The sequence below is a fragment of the Anopheles arabiensis genome, chromosome 2 (assembly GCF_016920715.1).
Source record: "Anopheles arabiensis isolate DONGOLA chromosome 2, AaraD3, whole genome shotgun sequence".
NCBI lineage: Eukaryota > Metazoa > Arthropoda > Insecta > Diptera > Culicidae > Anopheles > Anopheles arabiensis.
In genome coordinates, this window is record NC_053517.1 from 41,284,643 (window position 1) to 41,312,497 (window position 27,855).

The window sequence follows — 27,855 nt, forward strand, 5'->3', positions numbered from 1 at the left end:
AATCAAACAAGCAGTGCGGACGCACCGCAAAGCGGTCGCAGCCGAAAGTGATAACATTGAACAGTGAGACATACGAACCGTGTACACAAACAAACAAAAAAGAAACATTTTTGCACTAACTCCGAAGACACCGCGTGTGACGTACGGGTTATCAGTTTTTTTTTTGCTTTCTGGTGGTGATGTAAAGTTGCTGTAAAAGTGACACACTTTGTTGTGCTTTGTTCCGTGTTGTACATTTTTGCGACAGCCACCGAGCAGGCTTAATTGTGCTTCCTATTGTTTTTGTTATCGTTGTGCATTGAACAGAGAAAACACTGAATAGTGTGTGTTCAAATTTGAATCAAAAACAATTTTAACAGAACACAATCACAAAGAACCAGCAAAAGGTGTGTAGAGAGAGCAAAAAGGCGAAAGTCCTGGCCTAAAAGTGCTGTGTACAAACGTGTTTGTGGGTGCATATCGGTGTATGTGTGTGTGTGTATTGCACAGCTGATATACAAACGATTATTATGTAAGAAGCGAACTCTCTAAAGCAAGGCCAAAGTAATTGCTCTTCAATTGATTGCACTTCTATTGTGTTTCGCAGTCCGCATAAAGTACAATATCGTTTTCGAGTTAAAACTGTTGACAGTTTCCACGAAAGAGTCTATCGGTCGCACTGAAAATTGAGCTACATCGCGAGTAAACAGGTTAGCTGGTGGACAGGAGAGGAGCGAAGGAGACAGGAGAGGTGCGAAGGAAAGGGCACACGCAACAGGGTGGTTTGTTGACACGAAAAGGAGAGAAATCGCTGTCCGTCGTCGATCGATACACGCGCCCGCGAGAGAGAGAGAGAGAGAGAGAGCGAGAGCGTGCGCGCAGGAGAACGCGTACCAGCGTGCGCTGCTTTCAGCCCGCCACCCGTCGCTTCGTTCCGTCGTAGTGTGCGAGGCGTGCGTGTGCGCTTGTATCTGCATGCGTGCAAGGGTGTGTGTGTGTGTCAGTAGGTAGCGGAATAGAAAAAGCAACACAGCCGCCGCCATATTGGTGCCGTCGTGTGTGGGGAGCAGAATCAAAACAAAGGAAAATCATCTGATCAGAGCGGGCGAACGCAAAACGCGCAAACACAGAGCGACACGGGCACAACACACATCGAAAGGCGAGATCGTTGTGCACGTCATCGGGCAGAAGTCGAACATTGTTGTTAGTAGTCGGCAGTAGCTGTGTTTCTGTGTTCTGTGGTGCGAAAAGAACATCAAATTCGGTTGGCGAATTCTTCCCGAACCTTTACGCGGATCTGGCATTTTGTGTGCGGCACAGAAAGTGGGTGACGGCAACCTCGCACCCTTGCACCCCTCGCGGGGTGGGTTAGGAAATAAAAAAAAATGATATAATTCAGCCTGAGTCGTTCACATTTTGCAGTTCATATACAGTCCGTCGTAGCGGCTGTGTCAGTGTTTCTTCAAGAAACGGGCAAATTCAACCGAGAAGCGTCCGACAGACAAACCACGGGGCAAGGTAAGTGCACACATATGGTGACGTACATTTGCTGATGTAATTAGAGCTGTATTTACTTTACACATCGCCTACACACTGTACTGCCTTGTTTGTGTGTGCGCACAGAGACGAGTGGTAGCAGTAAATGATAAATTAGTCTGTGGTTAGAAATGTTTTTGACCGATTAAAAGATAAAATTGATCTAAACTAACACACATTTTAATAGTTTGCCTTTGGTTAGGATTGGACGAAAATAAATGTGTTTGTTTAGAACACACGCTAATCTGATCCAATTAGGTAGAGTTGGGCATGACTCATCCGTTGGATGACTAAATTGAATGATTTCTGTCGACCAAAGCACAGACGCCAAAGTACCGCAACCAGGGTGTAGGAAAGGGGAAAGGGAAGGGGTAGGTGTAATGCCAACTGCTGTGTTATTAAACACATCGCTTCCCCCCAGTAGGCTGAGCTTGTTGTAACGACGACGAAAACACCTCCAACAAAATCCGCACAAGCCTGTGACCCCTCCCCCCCCTCCTTCCGGTTCCTTGTTGTTCTTGTTGTTGCTCCGTCTCGCTTCCATTTCGGGCCGACCGGTGTGTCTCGTTCCATCGTGTGCGCCATCATGGTCCCATAGTCTCCCAAACGAAACGACCCACACGCCGCCACCGCCGTTTCGCGATGGTGGAAGTTTCATTTTCCAAAACCCAAAGGTGTTTCCCTTTCGCGACACAAATACACGCGCCACCATCAAGTACGGGCACGCGCAGAACAGATTGTGATGATGATGATGATGATGATGACGACGGGGTGTGTTGTGTTGTTTGTTGACATTTTTCCGGTGCTGTGTCGTTTGTGTGTAGCTGGGGCTTCGTCTAAAATATTGATCGACCACCGTTGCGCAATACGCGCGTGTGAGCGCGGAGAGAAGGGAAGGATACGCACCGGGATATGATGTTCTTGCGCACCAACACACACAGACGCAAATTGTAAAGAAATATGGAGGAGTTTGTTTTGGCAGTGCGTGCTGCCGGAAGCGGAAGCAGCAAGGGAGGGTAAGGGGTGAAATGCGTACCCGGCTGGAGGCACAAGGGGGGGGGGGGATTCATTTCGAAACAAGCTGTATGTAATGTCCTTGTGCTGTTGCAAGGGTGGAAAGGGAAAGTCTTTGGAAAATGCACGAGGGGGCAAATGTGTGGCAGTAGGTTGCGCTTACACGCGCATTCATCCCTTGCGTCCTTACCGCTTGCACCACACCCCACACCTCCCCGGGTTGCTGCCGCCTTTCCTGTGTGGCTTCCTGTGTTGGTTGCTGCCTCGTGCTGGCAGCGGTTGCCAAGCGGGGAAATATCAAGCACCGAATGGTGATGAGAGGAGGGTTCGCTCTTTTTCGGGCACGTGTTTTCGGGACGTAAACTTGCGTGCCGTGGTAAAATTCCGCACCAGACGCGCGCTCGGTGTGTGTAATGGAGCGAGCGAGTTGCTAACGATGTTGCCAAACAAATGTCCAAACCGCTCTCGGTTTTGTTGTGTAGCGAATGCTAATTCCGATCGATGTTTCGCATCCCACGTCATGTTTTGGAGGGGGCAGTAATGCGTTTCCGATGCTAATACGGTTCGATTGCCGAATTTTGAGAGTGGAGCCCTTATACCAAACTCCTTATCAATCGTAACAAGGGCCACTCTTCGTGCGTCCTTCCATTGGTGTATGAAGTTCTTGGAATTCGCTGGAAAATCGTTCGGTACCCGCCGGGCCGTCCGAGGTCATCCAATCGAGGTGAGCTGAGCCTAGGTAATTCGTGGAATTATCCCTGCTAGGCTTGGTGAGGTGTAGTAGATGAGGGAATGTTTGCTGAATTGTTCGCGACAGACCCATTGCTGTTTAGTTTCTGTAGCTCGTTTGAGCTGTGTGTATAGCTCTTCCCCAATGTAAATGTGTATTAGTCGTCGGCTTTCTATGAAACCAAAACAAACCTAGTGCGCCGACTCAACAACGTTGTTATGGGTGTCGGTTATTAGAAAGATGTTCCCCAGGCGACGGATTTGAACATGAAGGTAAGGTTTGGTTTTGGTTTACATTGATTCTTGAACATCGTGCATGAGGAAGATATAGAAAGGTTTTTTGGATTTCATCAAGAAGTTAATGCGATAGATACGTTTGAAAAAACTTTCTTGAAAATTGTCTACAAGCATTTCAGTTTGTTCATTGAAGAATGAAGCATTGTGAGTTGCGTATTCGCGACTTCAGCCGTGCCTCAAACGTGGCAGTCCAACGTCTTGTATACCTCGTGGCAGGGGTCTTATCACAAACATACACACACACTCTCTCTCGCCTTCGCTGTCCACGCCAAATACCGCCGTGTAGTAAGGAGGGAACGAATAAAATCGTAAGCAGAGAGCGCCGCAGCACCAACCCTGGGAACCATGAATGAAGCGGCCTGTGAAATTATGGCACTGCACAGTTCCATTATCAGCGTAGCCAGACGACGCCAACGACGACGGGAGCATTTGATAATCGGCGCAACGTTGCTCCTGCCGTAGAAAGGAAGACACTGTTAGGTGCCTGCGGTCTGAGGGGAATGGGAGAATGGGGGAAGCTTGTGCAAATATATGATGATGATGACGATGGGAAAGTAGGCAACGTTTGATAACCGCTTGCAGGCTGTCGTGCGTCTGGACTCTTGAACTGTGCTTATGGCTAGGATGAGAGCAAAAAAAAAAGGAGTTCAAGCGAGAAAGTTTTGACGTGATCAAAACGTGTGCCTGGTGGATCTGAGATTGTTTTAGTTGCCATTATGAGCAGATAGGGCTAGGTGGAGTGATTGTATGATCGGATCAGTATGATTAGCTGGCAATAGTTGGTGTCTGGATGGAGTGTTAGGCGATAAGCGAGCTAGAATGTGTATAAAATGTATGCAAACTGTTGCAGAATCCCTGGTTCAGTGCTACTGATCTGGGATTGAGAAGTGAGGCGTTTTACATCGTTTAAAGTACATTGAACATATTGTATATGCAAGTATTATGTCATCATGTCATAAGTAAGTTGCTTTTATCGTCAACAAACATCTACTGGCAAAAATCTACTGGAATCTGATGGAATATACCTTAGGCGTATCTAATTTAGTCGGTAAACAAACTGGAATACAGCACACACCAACGTCAAGTGAAGAGAACGCTGCTATAGAGAGGAATGCAATGACTGAATGATGAAAAAGTAAAAACACCTTTCCATCTGGATTCTTCCGCTCTACAATTACGTTCGCTTCTTCCCATTCCAGCCAGGGTGATGGTGTTACGATGAGGTTGCAAAATTGCGAAAGTTTCTCCCATGGCATCCCTTGTGTGTGTATGTGTAGCCAAGAATAAACCTTTCTCAGTTCGCAAAATGAAGTCTTACCGGCTTCGACTCTTCTTGTGCCTCTTTCGCTACCACATTGTTTCTTTGGGTGAAGTTTGCCTCCTTATACTTCAAATGTTTATTTCATCAGTATGAGAAGATGAGCTGGTACCGCAGATCTACACAGAACACATCTTTAGTGGTGTGTAATGCATTTGATCAATTCCACAAATAGATCAACGCTGCAAATTTGATTGTGTTACTGTTTACGGCAGTTGTCTTATAGCAATAATTAATAAACGAATTAAGGAATGTTTCAAACTTTCCAAAATCATCCCACTGCCTATTATAGTAAAACGAGTATCTCTGTATGATCTTTTTTTCTTACTTTCTCCGGTAATATATAATGCATAATACATAAATAAATAAGGGCTTCACAGGACATCCCATCCATTGAGTGAAAGTAGCAATAACAGAACCACCTTTAGTGGCACTTAAAACCAGAAGAACGGCTATTCCATCCCATTCCTGGGTTGTGTTTGTGGTGCCTTGCAAAGAAGAATAAGGGGGAAAGTATTCCAGTTTTCGTGCGGAGCGCGTCCGACCTGTTAGAACACCTTTCCCTATACTAGCGTGGTTGATTGTCGATTGCTTTCTTCCACTTGCAAATGGCAGCAAGGAAAAGGGGATAACCTGCACAAGGGATGATAAAAGGGGGCAATGTACAAAAAAAAAAATCGAACCGCTCCGCGCTTCCCCCTGTCAGGGCATTCGGGTCAAAGGCAACGAAAGTGCTGGAATGGTGATAGAAAAACGAGGTTAAAACCCATTTGCATTGTCCTGAGACAAGTTTTGAGCCACTTTTCACGCACACTGGTGAGGCGGAATCTTTTGTCCTGTTGTCCTGCCGCGCGCGCATTGTGGCAATTATAGTGTGTATGTGCGCCGGTGTGTACAACCGAGTGTAGCAGTAGCCCTTCGCAAGTTCCTCTTTGCCCGCGATTTGTCGAACCCTTCGGAGGCAAAAAGAAGCAGCGGTATATTTGCACGGCGCTAGGGTGATTCCCTATGGTTCCTGTGAGTGCGTGTCCCGAATATTGCATAATGAGAATTCAGCTTCTTTCGCTTTTTTTTATTGGGTGCTTTGTTGCTACCCAACAGGTTTGCCTTTCGTGTTGTTTTTTGCTGCTAGAGTTTGTGTTAGTAAATAAGATCCCCTTGTGGTGGAATTTTTCCTGGAGGTTTACGGTCCGATGCACGGGCTTACACACTCCCCTCGGTAGTGATGCGATCCTAAGCCATTCGCGATGAATGGTGCAAATTTGCTAGGATATGCTTAGCCAGGGAGTTTCTTGATTCGTTCCCCGTGATATAGCTTTGAAAAGGAGAAAACAAAGAAATTCGGTGCCTGTCCATATTCTGTGTGATTGTTAAGGAGGGAAGAGAAGAGCCTCGTTTTGGATGAGTAGAGGGTTCGTCGTTTGCGTTAAAAATATCAACAATTCTACATTCTTTTGAACGTTTGAGGGGAGAAAGTTTGTAGTGATTCTTGCGCAATGACAGCATTGCATAGAATCTACATGAACTCCTACAAAGGTTTTATAAAAAGTGTATTTTTCCCAGTACAGAAAGCCTTCACAAGCTCTTACTATAATGGTGTTTGATTCAATCGAGTCCTAGCAATGGGGCTCTAGCGTTTTCCCCCTTTGCGTACAGCGCACATCTGTACATCTTGTCCGTAAGATTCATACCTTCTTTCATCCCCTAAGGATTGCTCTATTGATTGTTCTGTAGCTCGCGTGCCCTAGCGACCCTTTGCATTTTCTTGAACGCTCGAGGGATGGTTCCCTTCGAGAATTTCCTTTGCGTGCGAAAGGACAACGAACTCTAGCGGCAAGTACACTCCCGTCTGCCAAAGGCATCTTGACACACCCGGGAGGGCTTCTGCGCGAAGGGCAGTTTTTGATGCGGCTTGTGTTTTGCAGAGGTTCTCCCCTCTCCCCTTCAATCGCTTCTGAGAGGGTGAGCGTGGAAAATCAAGAAAAGTTCCCTACTGTTTGTTATATTGCTTAGGGGTAAATGAGATTGATTCATGATGTAGGGTGCCGCAACATGTATCACTCGGCTATAAAATAGGTCAGATTATTTAGAGTTTTTTTTTAAACATTGAAATAGCTTAAATGCCGATACCGGACGAGTAAAATCTAGGACATCGGGGGGATTTTTTGGATGAAATATATTGATGACACAGCAATCGTCGTGTGAAACAATGCCGCGTACGAGTTAAAATCATATAATCAATTCGCTCTGATTTCTTTATCGACTTCCTGGAAATTCAATGTAACATGGAATCTACCACAGCAGTTTGATTGCATTCCCTACTGCGTAACTTGCTTTTTGCTGGCTGGATAGTTTGCAAATTTATTTTTATTCATGCTTAAATCATCATAATGTCTCTCCGATCATTCACCACCAGACAGCGTGGAGACATTCGGGGTAACGAATTGACTAATGGACAATTGGAACTTGAGTACCTTTAAGAAAAAAAAATGCTGTGCGTTTGTGTGTGTGTTTTGCAAATTGAAACATGAGCCATCGTTTTCAGCAAGAGGCAAACAAACTTCCCATGGTTTTTAGTTAGTTCTTATTTTCGATTCAACAGAAGCAAACAAATTAGAGTAATAATAAATATTGGACAGGTCACCCTGGTTGGGTCTTGTTACGAAATCGCGTGAACACACCGCCGCCATTGGTCAAGTGCATGCAAAACGGTTCGACGATGTTATTGACCCAGTTTGCACTTGAAACCGGGCCTGCGACGGGGCTAATGTTCTACGCTTTTTATTCTACTAAACCACCACCACCGTCTGCGGGACAAGCGTGCGCAGAGGGATTGGTTTCACATTTCGCAAACGAATCGCAAACGAACGCTGGGTAGTAGTGGTTTGATTTGTTACCTATTTGATAGCGTTACTACCACTGCTACTGCTTCTACTACTGCTGTTGCCATTTTATTACAAAACAGTCGAAAGGTAAGGGGGTGACTACGATGTGTCAATGCACTAACGTCCCCTACGTCCAGGAGGTGAAACGACGCTCGTCGCAGAGCGCTCGCACCTAGGAATGTTAGCATGGAACAGCTTCGTTGCAGTACCCACCACCAGATGGCGCCAGTGGGTTTGTTTTGAATCGTGGGTTGACTTTCGAGCAGAAAACTCTCGAAAAATCGGGTTCGTCCTGTTTCTTCGTCTTAAAAACGAGAGATAGAGAGAGCGAGTGGGCATGTTTTGTTGTGCGTATCCCTATGCTGTTATTCGTGTTCTTTCATCGTTCCTTGAGGGAAGCGGAGTTTGGGGGTTCAGCTGGTGTTGGGGAGGGTTGCGCGCGTTTCATTCATAAAACGCGCAACGTACGCCTACGCGCGAGGCGGGCAGAGAATGGACGCCCTTTTGCAGCGGCGTGCGTCACAACCGATAAACCGTCACAACAAGAAACATTCCCTCAGCGAGGGACCAAAAATCAATAAGCATACCAAGCAGGGACAGGCAAGCAGCACTCCCAAGGACGGATCCTGCTTTATGGGAAGAAGAATGGGTCGCGCGTGGGCTAGCAAATGCGTATGGAAGTGGTGGGCATCCTTATGTTTATGTAGGCGTATTTCCTAGATGTTCGTAGGATGTAGGATGAGGACGATACAAAGCTTCCTTGCTGGGAAGGCATGCGTTGTAATGATTGCTGATGTAATGGAATGTGAAGAGGCGATCGTCTTTACCGTTGTGTCATTGGAGCAGGAAAACTGATAGGACGAAACCGGGATCTGCTCTGCTTTGCATAAGACTGTTTGCTACCGTTACGGTAATCAAATCTGGCCACTAAGACGTGCGAAGGGTGTGTGTGAGTGTCATATTTACGTGTTTACAAATCATTTACGCCTAATTAAATGTGTAGCGTGTTTATTGGTATGGAAGCGGCAAGAGAAAGAGAATGTTGTTATTCACACTAATGGAATGAGTAAAATTGTGTTTTGGACGTTTTGAATTCCTTTTTTGCATTTAAATATGTTCCATATAAGTTACAGGGTTTCCAGGAGTACTCAAAGCTGTGGTCCACTTTATTAACTCGTTCTTATGGGAAATGAACTTAATGTAATGGGAATTGGACTCTATATCACCCTTGTTGGACAAATCCAATAGGAATTTCCAAGTAACCTGTCCAAAAAGGGTGCCAAAAGCGTCCAATTTCCATCATTTGAAATTCCCATAAGGAAAGAGGCAAGGAAGTGTCCCACAACTATGTATTATTTGCTGTAAAATTTAAATAAGCTATCATTCGAACGTTTCCATTATGTCGATTATCGATTAATGTAGGCATAATTATTCCATTTTCCTTTATCATCAATTAAGTATTCTAGCTTAATCAATCTTGGCTTGGCCCGATTGCATAAGACACACGGACCCGTTGCGGGGGAGTGGGTTGTTGTTATTGGACCTCCGAGCTCAGCATTTGCGTGATAATTTTCTATTAAGTCCCACGATGCGTAATACATTTCGATAACAAACTCTCTGCCCCCTTGTGCAATAAGCGGCGGTGTAGTAGGTGTGTCTCGGGACAAGAGAGAGGAGAGAGTGAGAGATGAGAGACGCATTTCCATCGGGAGAAGTTTATGATGGTGCTCGGGTTGGAAAAAAAGGAATCCTTGCGGTTCGTTACGCATTTCGTTTCCCTGATGACACCAACGTAAAGGTCACATTAGGTGTGGAGGTGGAGGCGTTATTTTTAGCAATCGAAATTGCATCGACGAAGCCCTCCACTGAATTGGATTCAGTTTTGATTGAAGACATTTACTAAGAAGTGAGCCATATTTCTATTTCCGTGTGCAGCAGCGGTTAAGATAGGTATGATGTTCTTCACCGTCAACAAAAGAAAGGTAATATGCGCGTCTACGCGGCAGTGTTGGGATCGTTATTTTGTCATTTCTGACGCAACACAGTACGACCAACATCAAAACCTCGAGGGCTGTGTTGGTTGTTTTTGAATGTTGTTTTTGTGAATGAATAAGCTCACTGGCGAGAATGGACACTTGCGATTAGTGTGCCCGGGGAAGTCAGCAAGAAGAACGCATGAGACACGGAGACCCCGGAGAGGTTTTGTTTTCGTTTGGCATTGCGCGATTGCGATCTTGTATTTAGGTATGTTTTGTTGCGTTATTTTGCTGTTGTCACATGGTCAAATTTCTGTCTAGTGTAACCTTGACTAACAAAAACTGCACTATGGGAACGGTAAAATGTGTCCGTCGGGCCGAACGCCGTTTATTGGCAACGAAAGCAGCGCCGGTTATCGTTCTTCCGGTGTCATAAAGCGGTAAACGCTGTGAAGCGTAGGATCGCCGCCGTGTTCGATGTGCGCGGCAAGTGTTCCGGATTTATGTGCTGTGTTCGGAAAAGCACGCAAATGTCGTAAAAATAGGTGCGGGGGTGAGGGACGACGGTGTACGTGATTTAGCATGAGTTATGGGAACACACTTACTTGCCAACTCTACCGTGCCTTGGAGCACACATTACTGACAATGTAACGGGTGTGTAGTTCCATTGGCAGAGGGCGGGTGAGACAGAGCTGCGTGAGAAAGAAAATGTGGAGGAAAGTGAACTTTGGATCCCGATTGCATCGATTGCATGAGCCACTTACCGGAGTAAAATTAGCTCAAATTTGTTGCTGCTTTTACTGTAGCAGAAGCAGCCGGGGAGCTTTCGGCGATCGATTGATCGATTAAAATGCCCCCACCCCATTACAAGTAGGCAAAAGATATAAAACTGTTTATATGCGTAGCAAGGAAATGTTTCTTTCCTGTCATTTTTCGTTCGTTCATTCCTGTTCCTTTCCATTCCCCCAGTGGGACACCGGAGGCGGACGGAGCATTCCATTCCAATTGGATTCGTTTGAGCGTGGTCACTCACGCGCAGCCCTCCCATGTCGGGCACTCATTCAATTGAAAGTTTCCATCCCGGTCAGGCAAGAACCGCGGCGAACCTGTTTACTTTTACCCGCGAGTGTTCGCGTCGAATGCCTAGGGGGGTCCACGGTGCTGCAAGGGGTGTGCTATTGGTGGTGGCGGTAGTTGGCCGGTTGTTTTGTGTTGTTGTTTTGATGCGTTCGCGTCACGCCACATTCTACCAAGCCTCCAAGAATGATTTGTTGTTGTTGTTGTTGTTGCTTTCCGTTGGACGCGCCACACGCTTGCTCCGTTTTCAATTGGTCACAGTGTCTTACATTTACCTTCCCCCTTTACATACACACACCCCTTTTGCTGCGGGTGGAGGGCGGTCAGATCATTCTCGCAAGCCGAAGGGAGAAGTAAAGTCCACGTCCACGTAACGACACCGATGAGATAAAACAGCCGGCGGCCGGACACGCACACACAGCCATGCTTCAGCACACTCACACATACACCAGTTTTGATCAAAACAAGCGTCGCGAGCAGCTTAAATTGTGTGCGCGATAAAAACAACCCCCTTGCTTTGAGTGGGTGAGGGGTGAAAAGGGGTTAATATGGACAGTGCGCAGGGTAGTTTGATGACGTCACGTGTGGGCCCTACAAACACAATTGAAAATAATAAAAAAAATGAGTCGGTTCGCTGGCGGAGATCTGGAATAGATGGATCTGGATGTTGTTTTTTTTGTGCCATTGGAAATGTACGCCTCTTCTGGGCTTTCGAGCGCTCGCGATCCACTTAAATGTGTTACCAAACTGCAAATTATTCCGGGTTTTCCCCGTTTGGCCACGGATATGATGGTTTGTGTGTGAGTCACACAGTTTGCGGGGCTGGATGTATTTGTGTAGGAATGTAGCGAATTAAGCAGATCAACACACAGCAATAAACGCGCTGGATGGAAAACGATAAGAAGCGGTAATGCATTCCACCTCTTCTGGTTGCTCCGTTCGATGATGGGGATGGGGAGTAGTGGACCCGACGAGGAAAGGTGTGTTGTTGTTTACCGAGTCTTGTTTCTTGTTGTTACCCTTTGTTTCTTGCTCCTTTTTTGCTGCCTTTTTGTGCGCGTTGTTTTTGTTGCTCGCCTGGAGATTAGATGGAAAATTTAATTTCTAAGCGTAAACAAGCTTTCGATGAGTGTTTGTCAAAATGAAAGGATTTTTAAAGTTGCTGGAATGCCTCACGAGTAAGGATTAGTCAACAGTGTCACAACCGTTAAGATATGCTGTATGGTTCTGTTTTGTTTTGTCTAGATGACTTTCCAAAAACAAAATGAGTTGAAATTTCACGTAAAAAGTACTGTGAGCAAAGAGTTATAAAGAAGACATTACAGGGTATCCCACGATTTTTAAGTCGTATCCTATAGATTTTTGGTTCGTTCCCATAATTTATTGTAATTTTTTTTTATTGAATATCAATACAATTGGTCCAACAAATTCTGGAAAACGACCAAAACATCGTGGAAACGCACAAAAAAAAATGGGAACTCACCAAAAATTGAAGGGAACTAACCAATAAATCGAAGGAAACTATGTAAGAGTACATTAAGAATATTCGCAACTGGTATATAAAAGCGTTCTAATCATACGCAAACGATAGTGTACTGAAAATATGTAGCCATTGAAACAATAATTCATTGAATTTCCACAATTATTTACAACCAATTGTGTTTTTATACATTTTATATCCTTTCTTTATGAAATGCATGTACTATAGTAGATTTGAAGCATACTTCAGCTAATCTTTTCGAGCACGCAACGATGCAGCTTTTGTGAAAAACATTTACCTGCAAAAAACTGAGGTTCAAAACTTTAGGCTTTTTAAGTGTGTGATTTTGTAAAGAATGTAGACATTCAATCAGCCATTAAATGTCAAAATCCATGTAAAAGAAACTAGCTGGAATCGTATAACCACTCTTCATTACTTTAGGCTACATCAAACATATATTTCCTTACTTGTAACTGTCTGTGTTTACATAAAACAATACATAAGATATGATTGATGCAAGATTCCTATGTCCTTTGCCAATATTGGCAAGCCGAAAGTAAAATAATCAAATTGTAAGTCACTGTAACGTTATTGCAACTAAACAGAAGAAAAAAACAATGAGGTTGTTGTGGGCAGATAGTGAGAAAAAGGATGATCTATAAATAAACAACGTTCAAGACACCTTTTTTTGCATTTGAGCTCCCCATCCCGTATCACCAATATGTCACACCACGTCGCTTGGATGGGACGGCCTGGGCCTGGTCATGATGAAATAAGAAACTGATATTGCACTATCAATCGTAACAATGTCAACTTCGACAGCAAAACACACTGTAATGGAGGGAGAACCATCATCATCATCATCAACAACAACAACAGTAAAACAGGAAAAAAAATGGCAAACCGGTGACGAACTTAATGGATTTGTTTACAGGATTTGAGTTTCGCGTGCGCCCTGAGCTTTGGTACAACAAAACAAGCTCCTCATCTACATCAGACACTGGTGACGGGTGTGTGTGTTTGTGCGTTTATTTTCCTTCGATGGTGTTGGTAATGATGATGTGTGTAATCTTGCATCAATCTTCCATTGCCGGTGGCAGAATGGAGCACCAAACAATCACACACATACGGGCAGAAATCCATGTAGGTTAGCTAACGCACACCACCGCAACCAGCGCGTGTCGATCGAAGTTGAATTTGCTGAATGAATAAGTAATAAGATGTGAAACGAAATCGAATGTTGGACGAGCGGCAGGCTAGAATATGGATGGACGGGTAAATAATTCGAAGCAACCCCCCCCCCCCCCCCCCCCAATCGTGTGGCTCGAAAGATCAAGGGGCAAGAGGAGAAGAGGATGTACGATTCGCGATCGCAGAAAGGGATATTTTCATCCCTCTTTTGAATGTGTCCTATCTGTACAGCCTTCACATTGAAACGCCGATCGTGCGTTGTGTTTTGCTGCTGATGCTGATCGCGAGCGTGCCGAAACAAGAGAAAGAGAGAGAGAGAGAGAGAGAGAGAGAGAGAGCGCGCGAAACGAAAATACGTTTGTGATCGGATGGAGGCGCACGGTGCCGGGTGGAAAGCAGCAGTCATGCTGCCCGTCGCTGTTCGTCGTCGCACTCCCGCTGTGTTATGTTGCTTGCACGCCCTCCCCGCCCAGCAGCACCACACAGGCAAACAACAAAAACAGTCAGGAAAAAAACCTGCTCCACACAGCAGGTGGATGCGCGTATTTGTAGGTTCGGACGCGGTCGGCCGATGCTGCTGGCGACAACCAAAACACACGACCACAGCAACAAAACCCCCGCACAAGTTCAGTCAGTCAGTCGGTCGGTCGGGCAGTCGGGTCCCGCGAGCCTGCTAGTTCGTTACTGACGGTGATAAACAAAGGTTCGCAGCAGGTTTGTGCTCTTCCGCGTGCGCCGTACGCGTCACAGCTCCTCTTCCCTCGGGTGCTAGAAAGGGAAAATTTTTGTTTGAACTTGAAAGGAAAACCAATGGCGCCTATGCGCGCGGTGTGGTGGTGTTGATGCGTGCTGATAATTTCGTCTATTAATCTAATTTGTGCAACACACTCTCACACCCCGTTGTACGTGCGGTGAACACTGAATGATTTAATATATTAATTCAATCAAACGCTGCGCGCCGAGTGTGTGGAAGTGTTCTTGTGCATTGGGCGATCGGTTTCGTGCGGTGTGTTGAGTGTTTGTGTTGGTGTTGTCCAGGTGGAAGTGGAAGTAGAAAACGTGGACGGACACGTGCGCGCAACCACCTTATCATCATCATCATCGTCCCTCGAGCAGGGCGAGTCCGACTGGGGTGTGATGCGAAGGGCCGGTCGGGGTTGGAAGTTCAATTTGCCGTGCTTGAAGTAAATTTGCCAACGTAGCCAAAGCAAACACATACACTGGCAACAGCGACGAACCAAGCCATGAACGCTTTTGCGGTCGAACGAAAACAGCACAACCGCGCGCGTTTGTTGTGACTTGTGGAGATCGTTCGTCAGTCACTTAATCGCCTAGCCCCGCCGAAAGGAAGTAACGCACACACAAACGGTCAAGCGTGAGGTGTTCCGTCTTCATCATCTTTATTTTCTGTGTGGTGCGCGATTTTTTAGGGGTGGGATGTGTGATAGTGTCGTGATAATAGTAGCTGCTGCTGTTGTTGATTGTGGCGTTTGAGGATTTTTGCCTCATTTCCATCGATCGATAATTTCGTTACCCCCGGGCGCTTGGTGCCGCCTCCGGGAAAACAAGATGGCAGTGCGACGAGGTTATTAGATTGGGCACACTATTATTTACAGCTTTCTTCATTGTTCCTTGTTTACCAGTCAACAAGCAAGCAAGACGAACGTGAAGAAGGATAATTGCCGATTTGTATGATGTGATTACTATGTTACGATTTTCATTGTAACGTTTCATTATAGGCATTGCATTTTTTCTGTTTTACCAAATAGTTCATTTTTGATATAATTAAAACTAATGTTTTAATCATTTTCTTTTATAGCACAGACAACACAGAAAACTAACTGAAAACAAATAAACAACTAAACATTTATAGGAAAAAAACTTGAATAACCGTAAAATTAGAAAGGAATACAAACAAGCCAAACGCAGCAGCATAAAGCAGTGATCGAGTGTAACATAAAAAAAACCCATTCAAACTCACAAATACACCCATCCAGTTGTACGGGTGCCGGTTTTTTGGCTGTTTTATCTTATCAAGCGTTTCATGGTCGATCGCCTGGTGCCATTTTTGGGGCGAACGCTGTGTGCGTGTGTGAGTGAATAAAAGTGAACGGAATTATTAGACGGCTTTGCACGGGAGTTCGAGAGTGGTGTTTTTGGGGGCTATTTATTTGCTCAACACAGTCAAAAGTGATCAAAACAACTGCAATCGGGGGAGAAAAACCAGGCGTTGCAAAGATTCGCGAACGAAAGAAGCGAAACTTACGCGCGAAATGTGAACATGTGAAACGGGAGCGAAACTGAACAGCGCGAGAAGCAACCGTGAGACTTTGTTTGATTGGTGGAGTGTGGGGAGATTATTTCGTGCATCTGTCGTGTGGTCCGCAGTATATGTAAAATTCAGCAGCCGGGAGCTGTAGCGGCAGAGAAGAAGGAATCGGAAAGGAAAGTCACACACACACATACACATACATCTCACCCGGAAGTAAGTTTTTGTTCGCTTTTTAGCTTCTTGCTGGGGATAGAATGTAACCGATCCTCTAATGTAGCAAATAATGGGTGGACGAGAGCTATTTAACAGATGTTGAACAACTGCGGCAAGCCAGGCTGCTGGTGGTTTTCGGTGTGTTTTGCCATGCTACGGCAATTGTTTGTTGTTTGGGTATGAATGATTCATATGGTGGATGAAAAGGAGTGCCAAATATTTAATTTGATAGTCAATGGACATATGTTTTTTTATTAATGGCATGTGTGGTGTATGTAAAGTTCATATTTAGGCACAGTAAATGAATGCATAAATGTGAAGAGGTTTTGAAAATATTTACAACTTCAGTAGAGCCTATTAAATAAAAACTACAAAAATAAATCCTTTCCCCTTTTTGTATGATGTTTACCGTTACTTAAAAAGGGTTGTCTCATGAGACTGTGAAACAAGCCTCATTCTATATCCACATATTCAGGCAGTTCGCGAGATACACGGTTAATAGGGAACGAAAATGGTTGTAAAATACCGCGTGAGTCGAATTTCCGCGTAAGTTGCTAATTTTGGAAGTAGGGAGTACTTTATTAATAATTTGCTATGATTCTGACGGAATATAACAGTTTTAAACTTTTTGAAATGGTTTTTAACATGGATGTGTCAAATCAGTACAATTTGCTCAATAAACTGTCAAATTTTGAAAACCCCGTCTCCCAATCCGCTTATAAGAGGTACTGTGTATCTCGGGGACTACCTGTATAGAAGGCTCAAATCTAATGTGGATCAATGGAGAATAAAAATTATTGGACAATTAATGTAATTAGTTAGAAATGTAACATTTTGGGCTAGCGTTTGTCAAACGTTCTACATCAGCCGATTGGTATATTCCATACCCTATCGACAGATATGCTCTGCCATATGTTTTTGAGCTTGGCAGCTTATACTTAACAAAAATCATGTATTCACATATACATTTTTTCATTTTATTGTGTTAAATGAAATGTATGATGATATTTTCAAACATCGTTTTATCCTTTTTGTCCGTTCTTAACAAAAACCGAGCTACGACCGAAAAATCAATAATACATGAGCATCGTGTACAGCATTGTTTTACCGATTTAGGCGTAGCTACAATTAAAGTTAGTTTTTAGCTATAAAAAAGGTGTTTTAAAATCGTAAATAAATTAACGATATTTTTTTTTGTCATAAAAGTAGAGGAAGAATTCGAAGAGGCAGAATTCACTTCCCTTTTATCTGACAATCGTCTTTAAAAACGTGTCATTTTATGCTCGAATGACCCATTCAGCCTTCCCCTAATAAAAACGGCAACGAAACGATCACGGAACTGTTTTGTGAGTTTTGTTCTTAATTGCCCATAATTATTATGCTTCTCGCGGTATCCTGCTTGCCGCTCAGCTCGGCAAAATTTGTTTCACTGTCCTGAGTCTGGCTGTGGTGGGAGAAGAACCATAAGCGTGTGAAAATCTCCCGCATGATCAGTGTTAGCACTCTCCTCTCGCTTTGTTTTGGTCAACGAATCGAACGGGATGAAGGGTGGTGGTGGTGCTGCTGCCTCTGCAATGGGAAGGAAACGAAAACGAGATAAGCATACTACCCTTAGGCAGCCAAAAGTGTTTGCCAAGATGAACGATGCGGGGCCCCGTTGGCTATTTTTTTGTTCGCCTCTGAAAGTTTTATTTTTATTTCGTAAACAAACTTTGCAACACACGGTTGCGCGGTTTTGGGTGGCGGTGGCGCGGTGGTTTGCTTGCGGCACGCATACAAACGAACGAATCCGCTCAAATACATACACACTCACAGACCATTAGGTGTGAAGCGAGAGGGGAGGATTTGGACTGGCTGGCCAGTACTTTGAGCCGTCGAGGCGGTTGGATTCTACCCCCGGCGGCAGGTTGGTCTCACGCGCACTGCTGTGTTAATAAACTTTGACAAGGTCGATTTGATTTTACCCACTATGTGTGTGTGTGTGTGTGTGGAGAAGAGCCATTTGGATGGTAGTGGTGTGGGATCTTCGGGGGCCGTTTAAACCGAGCTCGTAGTAGTATTCCGCTCGTACAGCCAGATTCGATCGTGGAGAACAATGTTCATGCCAAGCAGAGGCACTAATTTTGGCGAAAACGTCCCATCCTACCCCCACCATCCACACGAATGTGGGTGGTGAATCGTTTCTAATTCTAATTTAAATCACTATTATTGTATGGCGCCTTCCCCAAATGTGTTGCGATCGCACTGCACTGTCTTGGGCTGTCCAAGCTTTACGACGAGCTTTTTTTTCTTTCTTTCTCCTTCAGCTCCCCATTCAGCCCACGCTTAGCTCAGCTGATGGGTGGTTGTACATCGTTTGCACGACCGATTAGAGACAGATTGTTGAACCCTTTATTGGCTGATCGCGCGCTACGTTCGGTGGAATGTGTAGGTCGATCGGGGCGGGTTTTTGTGTTGTGTGCGTTAGCACTGTCATAAATATTCGACACGATCTAAAAATAGCTCAAGAAAGAAAACAAAACAAAAAAAGGTGGAAAAGGAAACACATTATACCGAAAACCAGAAATGAAGGAGAGGATAAAGCAAAATGCCGAAAATAAATGGGCAATTTATACGCAGCTCCACCACTGCCAGCATTCGTATTTGATCGTTGCTTGCTTTTTGTGTGTGGTGTGTGTGTGTTGTGCTATAAGCTCGCCGTTTACTTTTTTTCCGGAGGAGCTATGGGGGGATTCGAGGATCTTGTCGGACGATGGTTAGATCCAGACCAACCTTTCCATGTAATAATGCGGTTGAATATGTGTGTGTGTGTGATTTTTCTGTATAACATTCTGAATGTTTATGATCGGCATTCTAATGTTCTCATGGTCACTGTAAGCGCTATTGTCCTCGTGGAATTAAAAATAACCCTTTTGGTAGGTTTAGGATCCATTCTGAGAAGCTTCTCATGCCCTGTTCAGAAGTTCTTTGCAAACTAATGTCCAATCCGCTATCGGAGCTTTCTAGAACACTGACCAATTGACCTCTGCAAGTACACAGTACAGAAAGGTGTCGAAATATCGGTACAACACCGCATGGCGATAAGTGCTATGATATGATTGTTTGTGATTTCGCGAGCTTCCGAAATCGTGGCAGGAGTCTTCGTCGCTCTCTCTCGCTCCACCCGCACTCGTTACGATCGTATCGTACCCTCGATTGGGCGATGATAACGAGTGTGCAGTACATAATAGTATGCCATATACAGGGCTTACATCGGAGGGTAGTTTTGGTTTGTGTACATGAAGCGGTAAGTAACTTCTCGTTCACACATAGCAAACAAACGCAAGAACACACTTGTCTATACTTGATAAACCGACGAGGATGGGGGTTGGTAGTGAAGGGATGTTGCGCCATCTCGCCCAATGTCGACAACACACACACATACCCCCGACGTCACGAGTTGGTGGTAGCTTCCATCCCCCCATTCCCCAGTCCCATTGGGAAGGGATTAATGTGTAAAAGTGAACAACACACCACCACAGCGCACACTCCTCTTCAACCGACCGAGCCAACAGCGAATGTGTAGCACTTTGTTGTAGTGCGGAATGTGATCTTGTGGTGTGGCCGAGGGGGAAGAAGGTCCTAACCTAACCGTCTGTCACGTTAGTAGATAAAGTTTCACGCTGCTAGTAAATGGTGGTGCTCTTTAAAATCGCCATATCGCGTTGGTGGGTGGAATTTCCACGCAAAATATTCTTTATCTTTCTTCCCTTTTGGTTTTTTGTTGTTAAATTAAATATAGAAATAAACCTCTCACGAGCGTTGGTGTGTGTGTGTCTGTCTCTCTCTCTCTCACTCTGTGCATGTTATCGGGGTAATTGTTTTCGTTTCGCGGTGTTACTCTTAACTAATCTCGCACAATCAAAAACAAGCCCCCTTTTGCGCCGTTTGACCCACTTCAGGGTGGCGTTGGGGACGATTTTGTTTGCACGCCAGACACATAACCGTCTGGTGTGGTGGTCAGGCCGCTGTCCGGGCAGGCCGTTCTGTGTGGGTGTGTATGCAAGCAAGGGAGAAGGGAAATTAATATTTGTAAAACAACAATGACACACATCGATGACGGTATGTTGAGGGCCGGACCCCAGGGGATGTGTTGCCTGCATCCAGCATGGAGTGGAGTGTGGTGGAGTTGAGGAAAATAATGCAGGCTGTATTGATGGTCGTGTGTGTGTGTATGTGTGATTTCCTATCATTGTTTACCGTGTCTGATGAACCACTTCAGACTAATCTGTTTCAAGTTGATGATCAATTTGTCTTTTAGATTATGTCTTTATTTAACGGAAAGCTTTGAACACAAACAAACGTTTTATTTAAAAATATCCTTAGTTTTAGTAGTTTGATGTGACTTAGGCCTTTTTTTGTAGAAATTATCATACCGCTTTGCTTGATCACAATGCTTTATGGAAAACAATTAAAAAATTCCATTGTGTTTGCTTCATATGCATGTTCACCACTAAAACAAAACAACACCGCCCAGTGTAGGCCCTACCAAAACAAGTTCTCACTTCCGGTTCAAACTGTGAAGCAGCTGGAAGGAGAAAAAAAAGCGCCAAAACACAACAAACGATACTTCTGCTTGACTGACCGATCGAGGGGGGAAGGAAAAAGGCCAACTCTTTCCAGCACCAATTGAAACCGACAACGAAACGCCTCCCCCCCACGTTCACCAAACATTATAGCTGCTCCATCAAACCTCCACCACTACCAAAGCCAAATCATCATCGCTTGGTCGAAGCACACACAAAGACACACATGCACAAACCACGCGTGAAGTTGTTGCAACGCGTGGCTACACGTGCCTGCAACTACAGCTGCCTTTTGGTTCCGCTCTTCAGGCCGGCAGGGCAGGGAAAACCTTGAACTTAACCGACCATGATGCCTTGGACGGTGAAGCGATCATGCTGGAATGGATGTGTTGGAACGGCAGAACCATGCCATGTGTGTGTGTGTGCGCGCCACCGTGGTCAAGAGATTGGAGAACGCGGGGTAACGTACCACCCAAACGCGGTGGAAATGGTAGAACATTATTTTGGTGGTTTGGCGTTTTTCGTTCGCATGTTCTTTGTACTGTTACGGGTATAATTTTGTTTATGTGTGTGTTTTATGGCTGTGATGCATTACAATTTTGTAAGTGAGTAAAAAATGGCGAAAACGTTAGTGACGAGCTATTTCCCATTTATTTACCCTAATTTATCAAAATTGTGTTCTTAATATCGTTTCCTTTTATCTCTATTTTTTGTGAAACACAAACGAACTGATTTAAATTATTTGATTGAGAATGATATAATCACAAGCAATAAGTTGAATTTGATTAGAGGCATGCTCTATTATCAAACATTTTGCAACAAAAAGATATTATGCGTGAACACTGCCGTCGATCTGCCTCGTGACGTCCTCTAGATTTGTAATCAAGTTTGTATCTGTGGCGCGTGCATACATTAAAGAAACGTGCCGCATATTTAAATTGCATTCAAAACACACGCACACAGTTGTATTTGTGTGTTTAAGTGCAAGGCAATAGCAACCATCGGGGGACTACTGGCCAGGTCGAAGTAATAAAAAAAAAAGAAAAACCCGCATGAGAATCCACCCAGCTTTAATGCAAGGTGGTGAAAATAAACCGGCGGGATTTGTTATTTTGAAACCGTACACTACTACTAATCACGGTGAAGAGCAACCAAGAGACAGACAGAGTCGTTACACCACGAAAGCATTGCCAGTGAGCGGGCGAAACGAAGTTCCCAGTCGGCCAGACGATCGTGGGGTAGAATGACGCGAAAAAAACTATGTGTTTACATTGCACGTAGCGAGAAAAGGTCATCAAAAACTAACCAAAACAACCCGGACAGTGTGGACGGGGGTTTGGTGGTGTGATGATGAGGATCTTCTCGGCCACGGACATGATTGGCGAGAAGCTGGTGAGGATTATTTTTAGAATTCCGTAACTAGGACACACCACTAGAGATTTAGGGGAGGGAAGGAGAAAGAGCGAGAGCGTTTGTTTTCAAATCGGCGTTCACGCTTGTTCGGCTGCCATAATAACACCGTCTTGGTTAGGTGTCCCGTTGTGAGAAGTAGGGAAGCTGGTTAGCAAAGTGGGCGTGCAAAAGTGTTTGAAACGTATAAATAAACATATCGAAACGTTTGATGAAATCGATGGAAGTCCGCTTTGATATTACATTATGTGTATGCATACGATCACTGCAGTCCTTGCTCGAGATGGCGATCGAGATGTTTTGTGTTTTTCATTTTTCATTGATTTATTAATGCATGATCTTAATCTGTATATGCAAACTGATCTTTGCGGTCGAGAATCATTCAAATCATAAGATCACACTTTTTTTGGAAAACGGCCACCTTACATTGCTGTCTGTCAGTGTCTGGTGCAATATGCATCCGGAGAAATACTGTATTTACGTTGCGGAAGTATAGAAACAACCGTGCGCTATTCTGGTGCCGGGTAGGAGAGCTCTTCCCTTTCTGTCGTAGCGATCCCCGAGCAGTACTCGGCGGTTATGTCAGCTGACGCGTGTTAAACTTTCGCTTTCGGATTGGTATTTTTAGCGATCGAAAGTAGCAGTGACGATATGTTTCTTTTTTTTTTGCAACATATTCTCCGCGCCGCCAGCATTAGTATGTGCTGTTGGATCGTGAATATTATGGGTTGCAAGGGAGTAGTGTGGGAGAGAATAATTTATTTCTACCTCGATACGGTACTTTATCGTTTTGCGTTAACATAGAATCGTTGCAACGGCCTAACCTTTTTTGCCTTTTCCTTTTCTTTTTGCAGATAGAAAGCATCCCTTTACGATACAAGGATTAGCCTTCGGGCAGCATCCAACAGACCGAGCGTGGTTGGTTTGGCGCGTACAGGAGTCTGGATGATGAGTAGCTTCGGTGGCTTGCAGAGCGGAGGCGGCCTAAACTTCACCACCGGTATCGGTAGCGTTGACGGAAGCGTTTCGATCGTCAAGCAGGAACCCACGGTATACACGGCTTCGTCCGCGGACGGCGGAACGAACGCAGGCAACAACAGTAGCTGCAACACGATCAACAACAACAACAACAACAACAACAGCCACAATCAGCAACACCATTTCCAGCAGAACACCTTCATGATGGACGCACTGAGCAGCAATCCGATGCTGACGACGGCATCGATGCCGATACCGTCCCGGAGCGCCAACCATCAGCGCGTGATGCAGTCGGATCTGGACTTTGGCAACGAGATGGACCACCAGTTCCGCAGCTCTGGCCAGCTGCTGCACGATGTCGGCGTGATGGCGGCCGGCAACGGCGGCAGCTTCCAGACGGGCAGCCTGCCCACACAGATGGACGGTATGTTTCACAGCGGCTGGGACAACCTGATCCTGACGGCGGACGGGATCGACCTCGGGCCGATGAATGCGGCCGGCCTGCAGATGATGGACACGTGGAACAATTTAATTTCCCCGTCGTCGACGGTGTCGTCGGCGACGCAGCTGGACGAGTCGGGCATACAGCAGGTGATGGTCGGCGACGGTACCGCGATCGTGCTGGGCGGTGGTGGCGTCGGTGGCCTCGGCGCCGGACAGCAGCTGATGGAAGAGTTTGAGGTGTACCCGCTGGAAGATTTCAACGACGGGCTGCTGTGCAATGATTTGAACACGATCGACGGGCTGTTTCACGACGATATAACGCTGCTCAGCCAGCCGCTGAGCCAGCAGTCGCCGAACCTGAGCGGCGACAGTGCCATCATCCTGTCGCCCAGCCTGCCCCAGCAGATTCTGGGCCGTTCGTCGAACCTTTCGTCCGGCGGGCTGACCATCTTGGCGAGCGGCGAGAACACGGTCGGCAGCGTGGGCAGTAACAGTGTGTCGTCGGGTTTCGGACCGGCCACGGCCGCCGGTGGCATGCAGCTGCTCACGAACGACCCGATGGTGGCGGCCAACTACATCAGCAACACCAACAGCAACAGCAGCCTGCTTTACGATGAGCAGACGCGCATCTCCTCGTCGCCGTTCGAGCTGTACACGAAGCAGGAACCGGGCAGTGCGGTACAGTCCCCGCTCGCCTTCTCGCCCAGCAGCCACGGTTCCAGCCCGTCCATCTCCGAGGGTGGCCACCTGATGGTACCGCAGGCCGGCAGCTCAGCGGCGAAGAATTTGCTGCAGCAGCAGCTGCAGAGCTCGTTCAACAACAACAACACGATGTACAACGGTGCCTCGAGTACGATCAGCGCCGGCAAGCTGATCAAGAGCGGCGGTGCGACGTCCCCGGGCAATAATAACAGCGACACGGCGAAGAACCAGAACCTGGGCGGTAGCAGCCCGGGCCTCGATGCTGGTGCACACCAGCAGCAGCCGCAGCAGCAGATGCCACTGCGCGCTTCGCGGCGTGGCTTCAACTTTAGCCGGAACAGCGGCAACGTGGGTCAGGTGCAGCATAACCCGAAGTATTCCACCCTGCAGCAGCTGCTGATGAGCAACACGTCGGATCGGCTGGGCAGCGGCGGCAATCTGGTGCTGGGACAGTCGGTTCCCGCCGGTAGCGGTTCCGCTGGGTTGCTGTCCGGTGCCGCGCTCAGCCCCGGCGGCAGCGGCGGCAGTTACTCCGGCCGGCGTCTGTTGCAGGCCCAGCTGGCGGCGGGAACGACGAGTGCGGCCGTTTCGGTCGGCTCGAATGCCGGCACGTCCGGTACGGCAATGTCGCGCTTGTCCTCGTCCGCACCGACACACATTTCCGGCTTCGAGCAGATTTGGCAACGGCGTGAGCCGCGCCCACATCTCCTGTCGACCGGTAGTTTGGCCGAGGCCGGCTCAACCTCTTCGCTGAGCACCGGAAGCATCCTTAGCCCGGAGGCGCCCGATTTTTCACACGACGAAGGCTACTCAGACGATAGCGATCACTATGAGGATTACTCCAGCGGCGAAGGTATGTTTGTGCTTGATGTTTGTGAGCGTTGAGCGTTGTTTCTTACCGCATTTACCTCTTCTGTTGCTACAGATTCGGATAGCGAGGATACGGGGAAGGTTTCGTCCAGTGCCGGCAGCAAGGCAAAGCGCTACTTCTGGCAGTACAATGTGCAGGCGAAGGGACCGAAGGGGCAGCGTTTGGTCATCAAAACGCAGGTGGAGGATCCGCACGTGCTGAACGCGGTTACCGATCCCGTATTCAGCCCGAACTGCTCCGTTCGAGGCATTAAGGTTGGTGTAAAAAGCAGGCTGCAGGCACTCTGCAATTGCCCGACATTTTGACTCTTATTTTATGATCCGAGCGTGCCGCTGCAATCGTTGCATTTCAGTGTGGATTGCATTGCAAGAAAATAAGCTTTGCCTTTTATATAGTATACCCGTCCAAATTAAGAAGAAAAGCCGTATAAATTTTAAAATTCAACAAAATTTGTATCAAAAAGTGAACTAACCGTTTTGGATTCTTTCTCTTCTTCTTCTTCTTCTTCTTCTTCTTCTCTTTTTTCTTTCTCTTACAAAACACGAAACGCCTCCTCTTTACATTCCATTCCAACCTTCGACACACTCTGGTGGCGATTATTATGTGCGCACACATCGGTACGGGAATCGCTCGAACGTACGGTTAATGTTCTTAAGAATCTTCGTTTACAGCACAGCGGCAAGGCGCGGAAGGGTGACGGCAACGATCTGACGCCGAATCCTCGCAAGCTGCACAACATCGGCAAGGAGCTGGACAAGCTCGGCCGCGTCATCAACGACATGAAGCCCGTTAGCGAGCTGCCGTTCAATGCGCGCCCGAAGACGCGCAAGGAAAAGAACAAGCTGGCGTCGCGGGCCTGCCGGCTGAAGAAGAAGGCACAGCACGAAGCGAACAAGATCAAGCTGTACGGGCTGGAGACGGAACACAGTGCGTATACGCGAACAATTGTCCATTCGCTTTAGCAAACAACTTGTATTTTATTATGTGCTTGATGAATTGTATGAGATTGTAACGAATCTGGTTTTGCTTCTCTCAACAGAGCGTCTCATGAACGGAATATTGCATCTGAAACAGATCCTGGTGACGAAGTGCAGCAATGCGGGAACGGCCAGTGAGAACCCAGAAGAGTACAAACAGCAACTAGACACGTTGGTGCAAACGTCATCCAGTAAGTGTTTGAACTGCTGAGGGTGGGATTAGCACCGACATCGCTTAACGTACTTTCTTTACCTTTATCCTGTTTTTTTTTGTATGACAGAAATAAAAATTGCTGGCAATTCTACTGAGTTTGTGAACAAAATGCTCGAGAATGTGCGGACGGGTAACAACACCAGCATAGATACGGTGCTGGAGCACTTCTAGATCGGTCCCGAAGCTTCCTGTTGTGTTGTGCGCTTGTTATGAACGATACAGCAACATGTGTGTGCGTGCAAGCAGGAGGAGGAGGAGTCGCTAAGTCGAATGGTGATGGTTTTGCGCGTCATTTTCTCTCCACTCTGGAGGGAAAGTCGAACCAGCACCAAATCACCAATGACGAATCAATGAGACTGTAAGATAAAAAAAAAGAAAGCAACCAATTACCTTCGTTTTGTTTAAAACTACATAATATTTTCTAATGACCGTGCATTGTATGTATAATGCATAAAACGGCACATGATGCACACAGTGCGGCGGGGAATAAGTGATATTTGCCATTGCGCTGTTGGCAGACGCCGGCAGCAGTGGTGCAAAAGCAATCACTCCGGATGGCGCAGTGAATGAGAAATTACTACCACCTAAGAGAAGATCGTTGCCGACGAAGGAGAAGCATTTGTACGGGGAGTGCACTTTCCATGCAAAGTGCAATCCAGAACACGTGACAGAGCGAGATAGAAGAGCAAGAGGGAGAGAGAGAGATAAAGCGAGGGAGGAATGCTGAAACATATGTTGGTCATTATATGATATTTGAACAAGCATTAGCGAGTAAGAACACATTTCTTTACATGCATATACATATACGTAGATACACTGTAAGGTACCGGATAAGGATTATTCAAACCTGTTTTTGTTTGTCAGTACAACTTGTTACATTATATATATACGGATATATTTTTTATACGAAGTTGATCACTAAAAGAAAACAAGCACCAAGTACTAATTTGGATTTGTCTCCTACACTTTTCATCTTCTGTTTGTTGCAAACTCATCGAGCAAGCGCCTTTTAGTGCGTTCTCTCGATTGGAAAGTGGTCGTGATCTTCTCCAGTTAAACACTTTACCTCTACAACGAAATCAAAACCAAAACCACACTGGTTTCTTTTGTATAAAAGCCCAATCTCTGATCAAATCAACTTCACAGAAATCACCTCTATTATGTGTACAGCAGATTACAAATATTGGTAACCGGTATGACCAACTATCCCTAAACCAAAACCACACGGACTGAGATGAGTGCCGCGTCAAACGCGACCATATACTTATCATACTTTGTGCCACACAAAACTACACGCGCGCGTACATATACATGCAGTTGCACATCCATCCAGCGTGACCAATAGGGTTAACAGGAACAAAAAAAAAAAAAAAACACAAACGAATGAAATGAAGCTCAGGAACAAAGTGCGTGTGTATTGGGGTTGGATTGAACAATTGCAGTTTTTTTAATTCTTACAAACGTGTTTACTTTTGAACCATTTTTGTTATTTTTTTTTTTCAAATTCAATGTGAAAACGAGTTGTGTCGGAGCAATGGAAACTGTATGTTTGAGATACAGGATAATTTACACATAAGGATCATTTTAACATTCAAACTTTTTCTCTTTAAAAATGAAGGATGGGAATTATTTCGTGTGCCGTAGGTGTGGATATTGAACGAGATGAATGAAATGCTTGAAGAAAGCAAACAAAAAAAAAAAACAAAAAAAGAATCAAGAGATTGCAT

General features: G+C 45.7%; 1 protein-coding gene across 7 annotated transcripts; it reads left to right on the top strand.

Moving 5' to 3' along the window:
* On the top strand, positions 1–27,830 carry LOC120908829 (protein CREBRF homolog). 7 transcript variants are annotated; one of them, XM_040320272.1, is made up of 8 exons: positions 41–63; positions 1,402–1,497; positions 15,302–15,967; positions 22,797–24,919; positions 24,992–25,191; positions 25,594–25,864; positions 25,977–26,105; positions 26,196–27,830. In XM_040320272.1, the coding sequence occupies exons 4-8, from the start codon at positions 22,888–22,890 to the stop codon at positions 26,297–26,299; spliced, it is 2,736 nt and encodes a 911-aa protein (XP_040176206.1). In that variant the 5' UTR covers positions 41–63; positions 1,402–1,497; positions 15,302–15,967; positions 22,797–22,887; the 3' UTR covers positions 26,300–27,830. The 7 variants fall into 7 exon arrangements, with proteins under 7 accessions (XP_040176237.1, XP_040176185.1, XP_040176223.1 ...); XM_040320303.1 differs by having other exon boundaries at positions 1–1,497; positions 25,609–25,864; XM_040320289.1 differs by lacking the exon at positions 15,302–15,967 and having other exon boundaries at positions 38–63.
* The last annotated feature ends 25 nt before the right edge of the window (positions 27,831–27,855 follow it).

Coding starts and splice junctions, on each gene's coding strand:
- LOC120908829 (XM_040320251.1), top strand. CDS start 22,888: ATGATGAGTAGCTTCGGTGGCTTGCAGAGCGGAGGCGGCCTAAACTTC. Junction 24,920..24,991: donor GGATTACTCCAGCGGCGAAG/GTATGTTTGTGC, acceptor CTGTTGCTACAG/ATTCGGATAGCGAGGATACG. Junction 25,192..25,593: donor GCTCCGTTCGAGGCATTAAG/GTTGGTGTAAAA, acceptor AATGTTCTTAAG/AATCTTCGTTTACAGCACAG.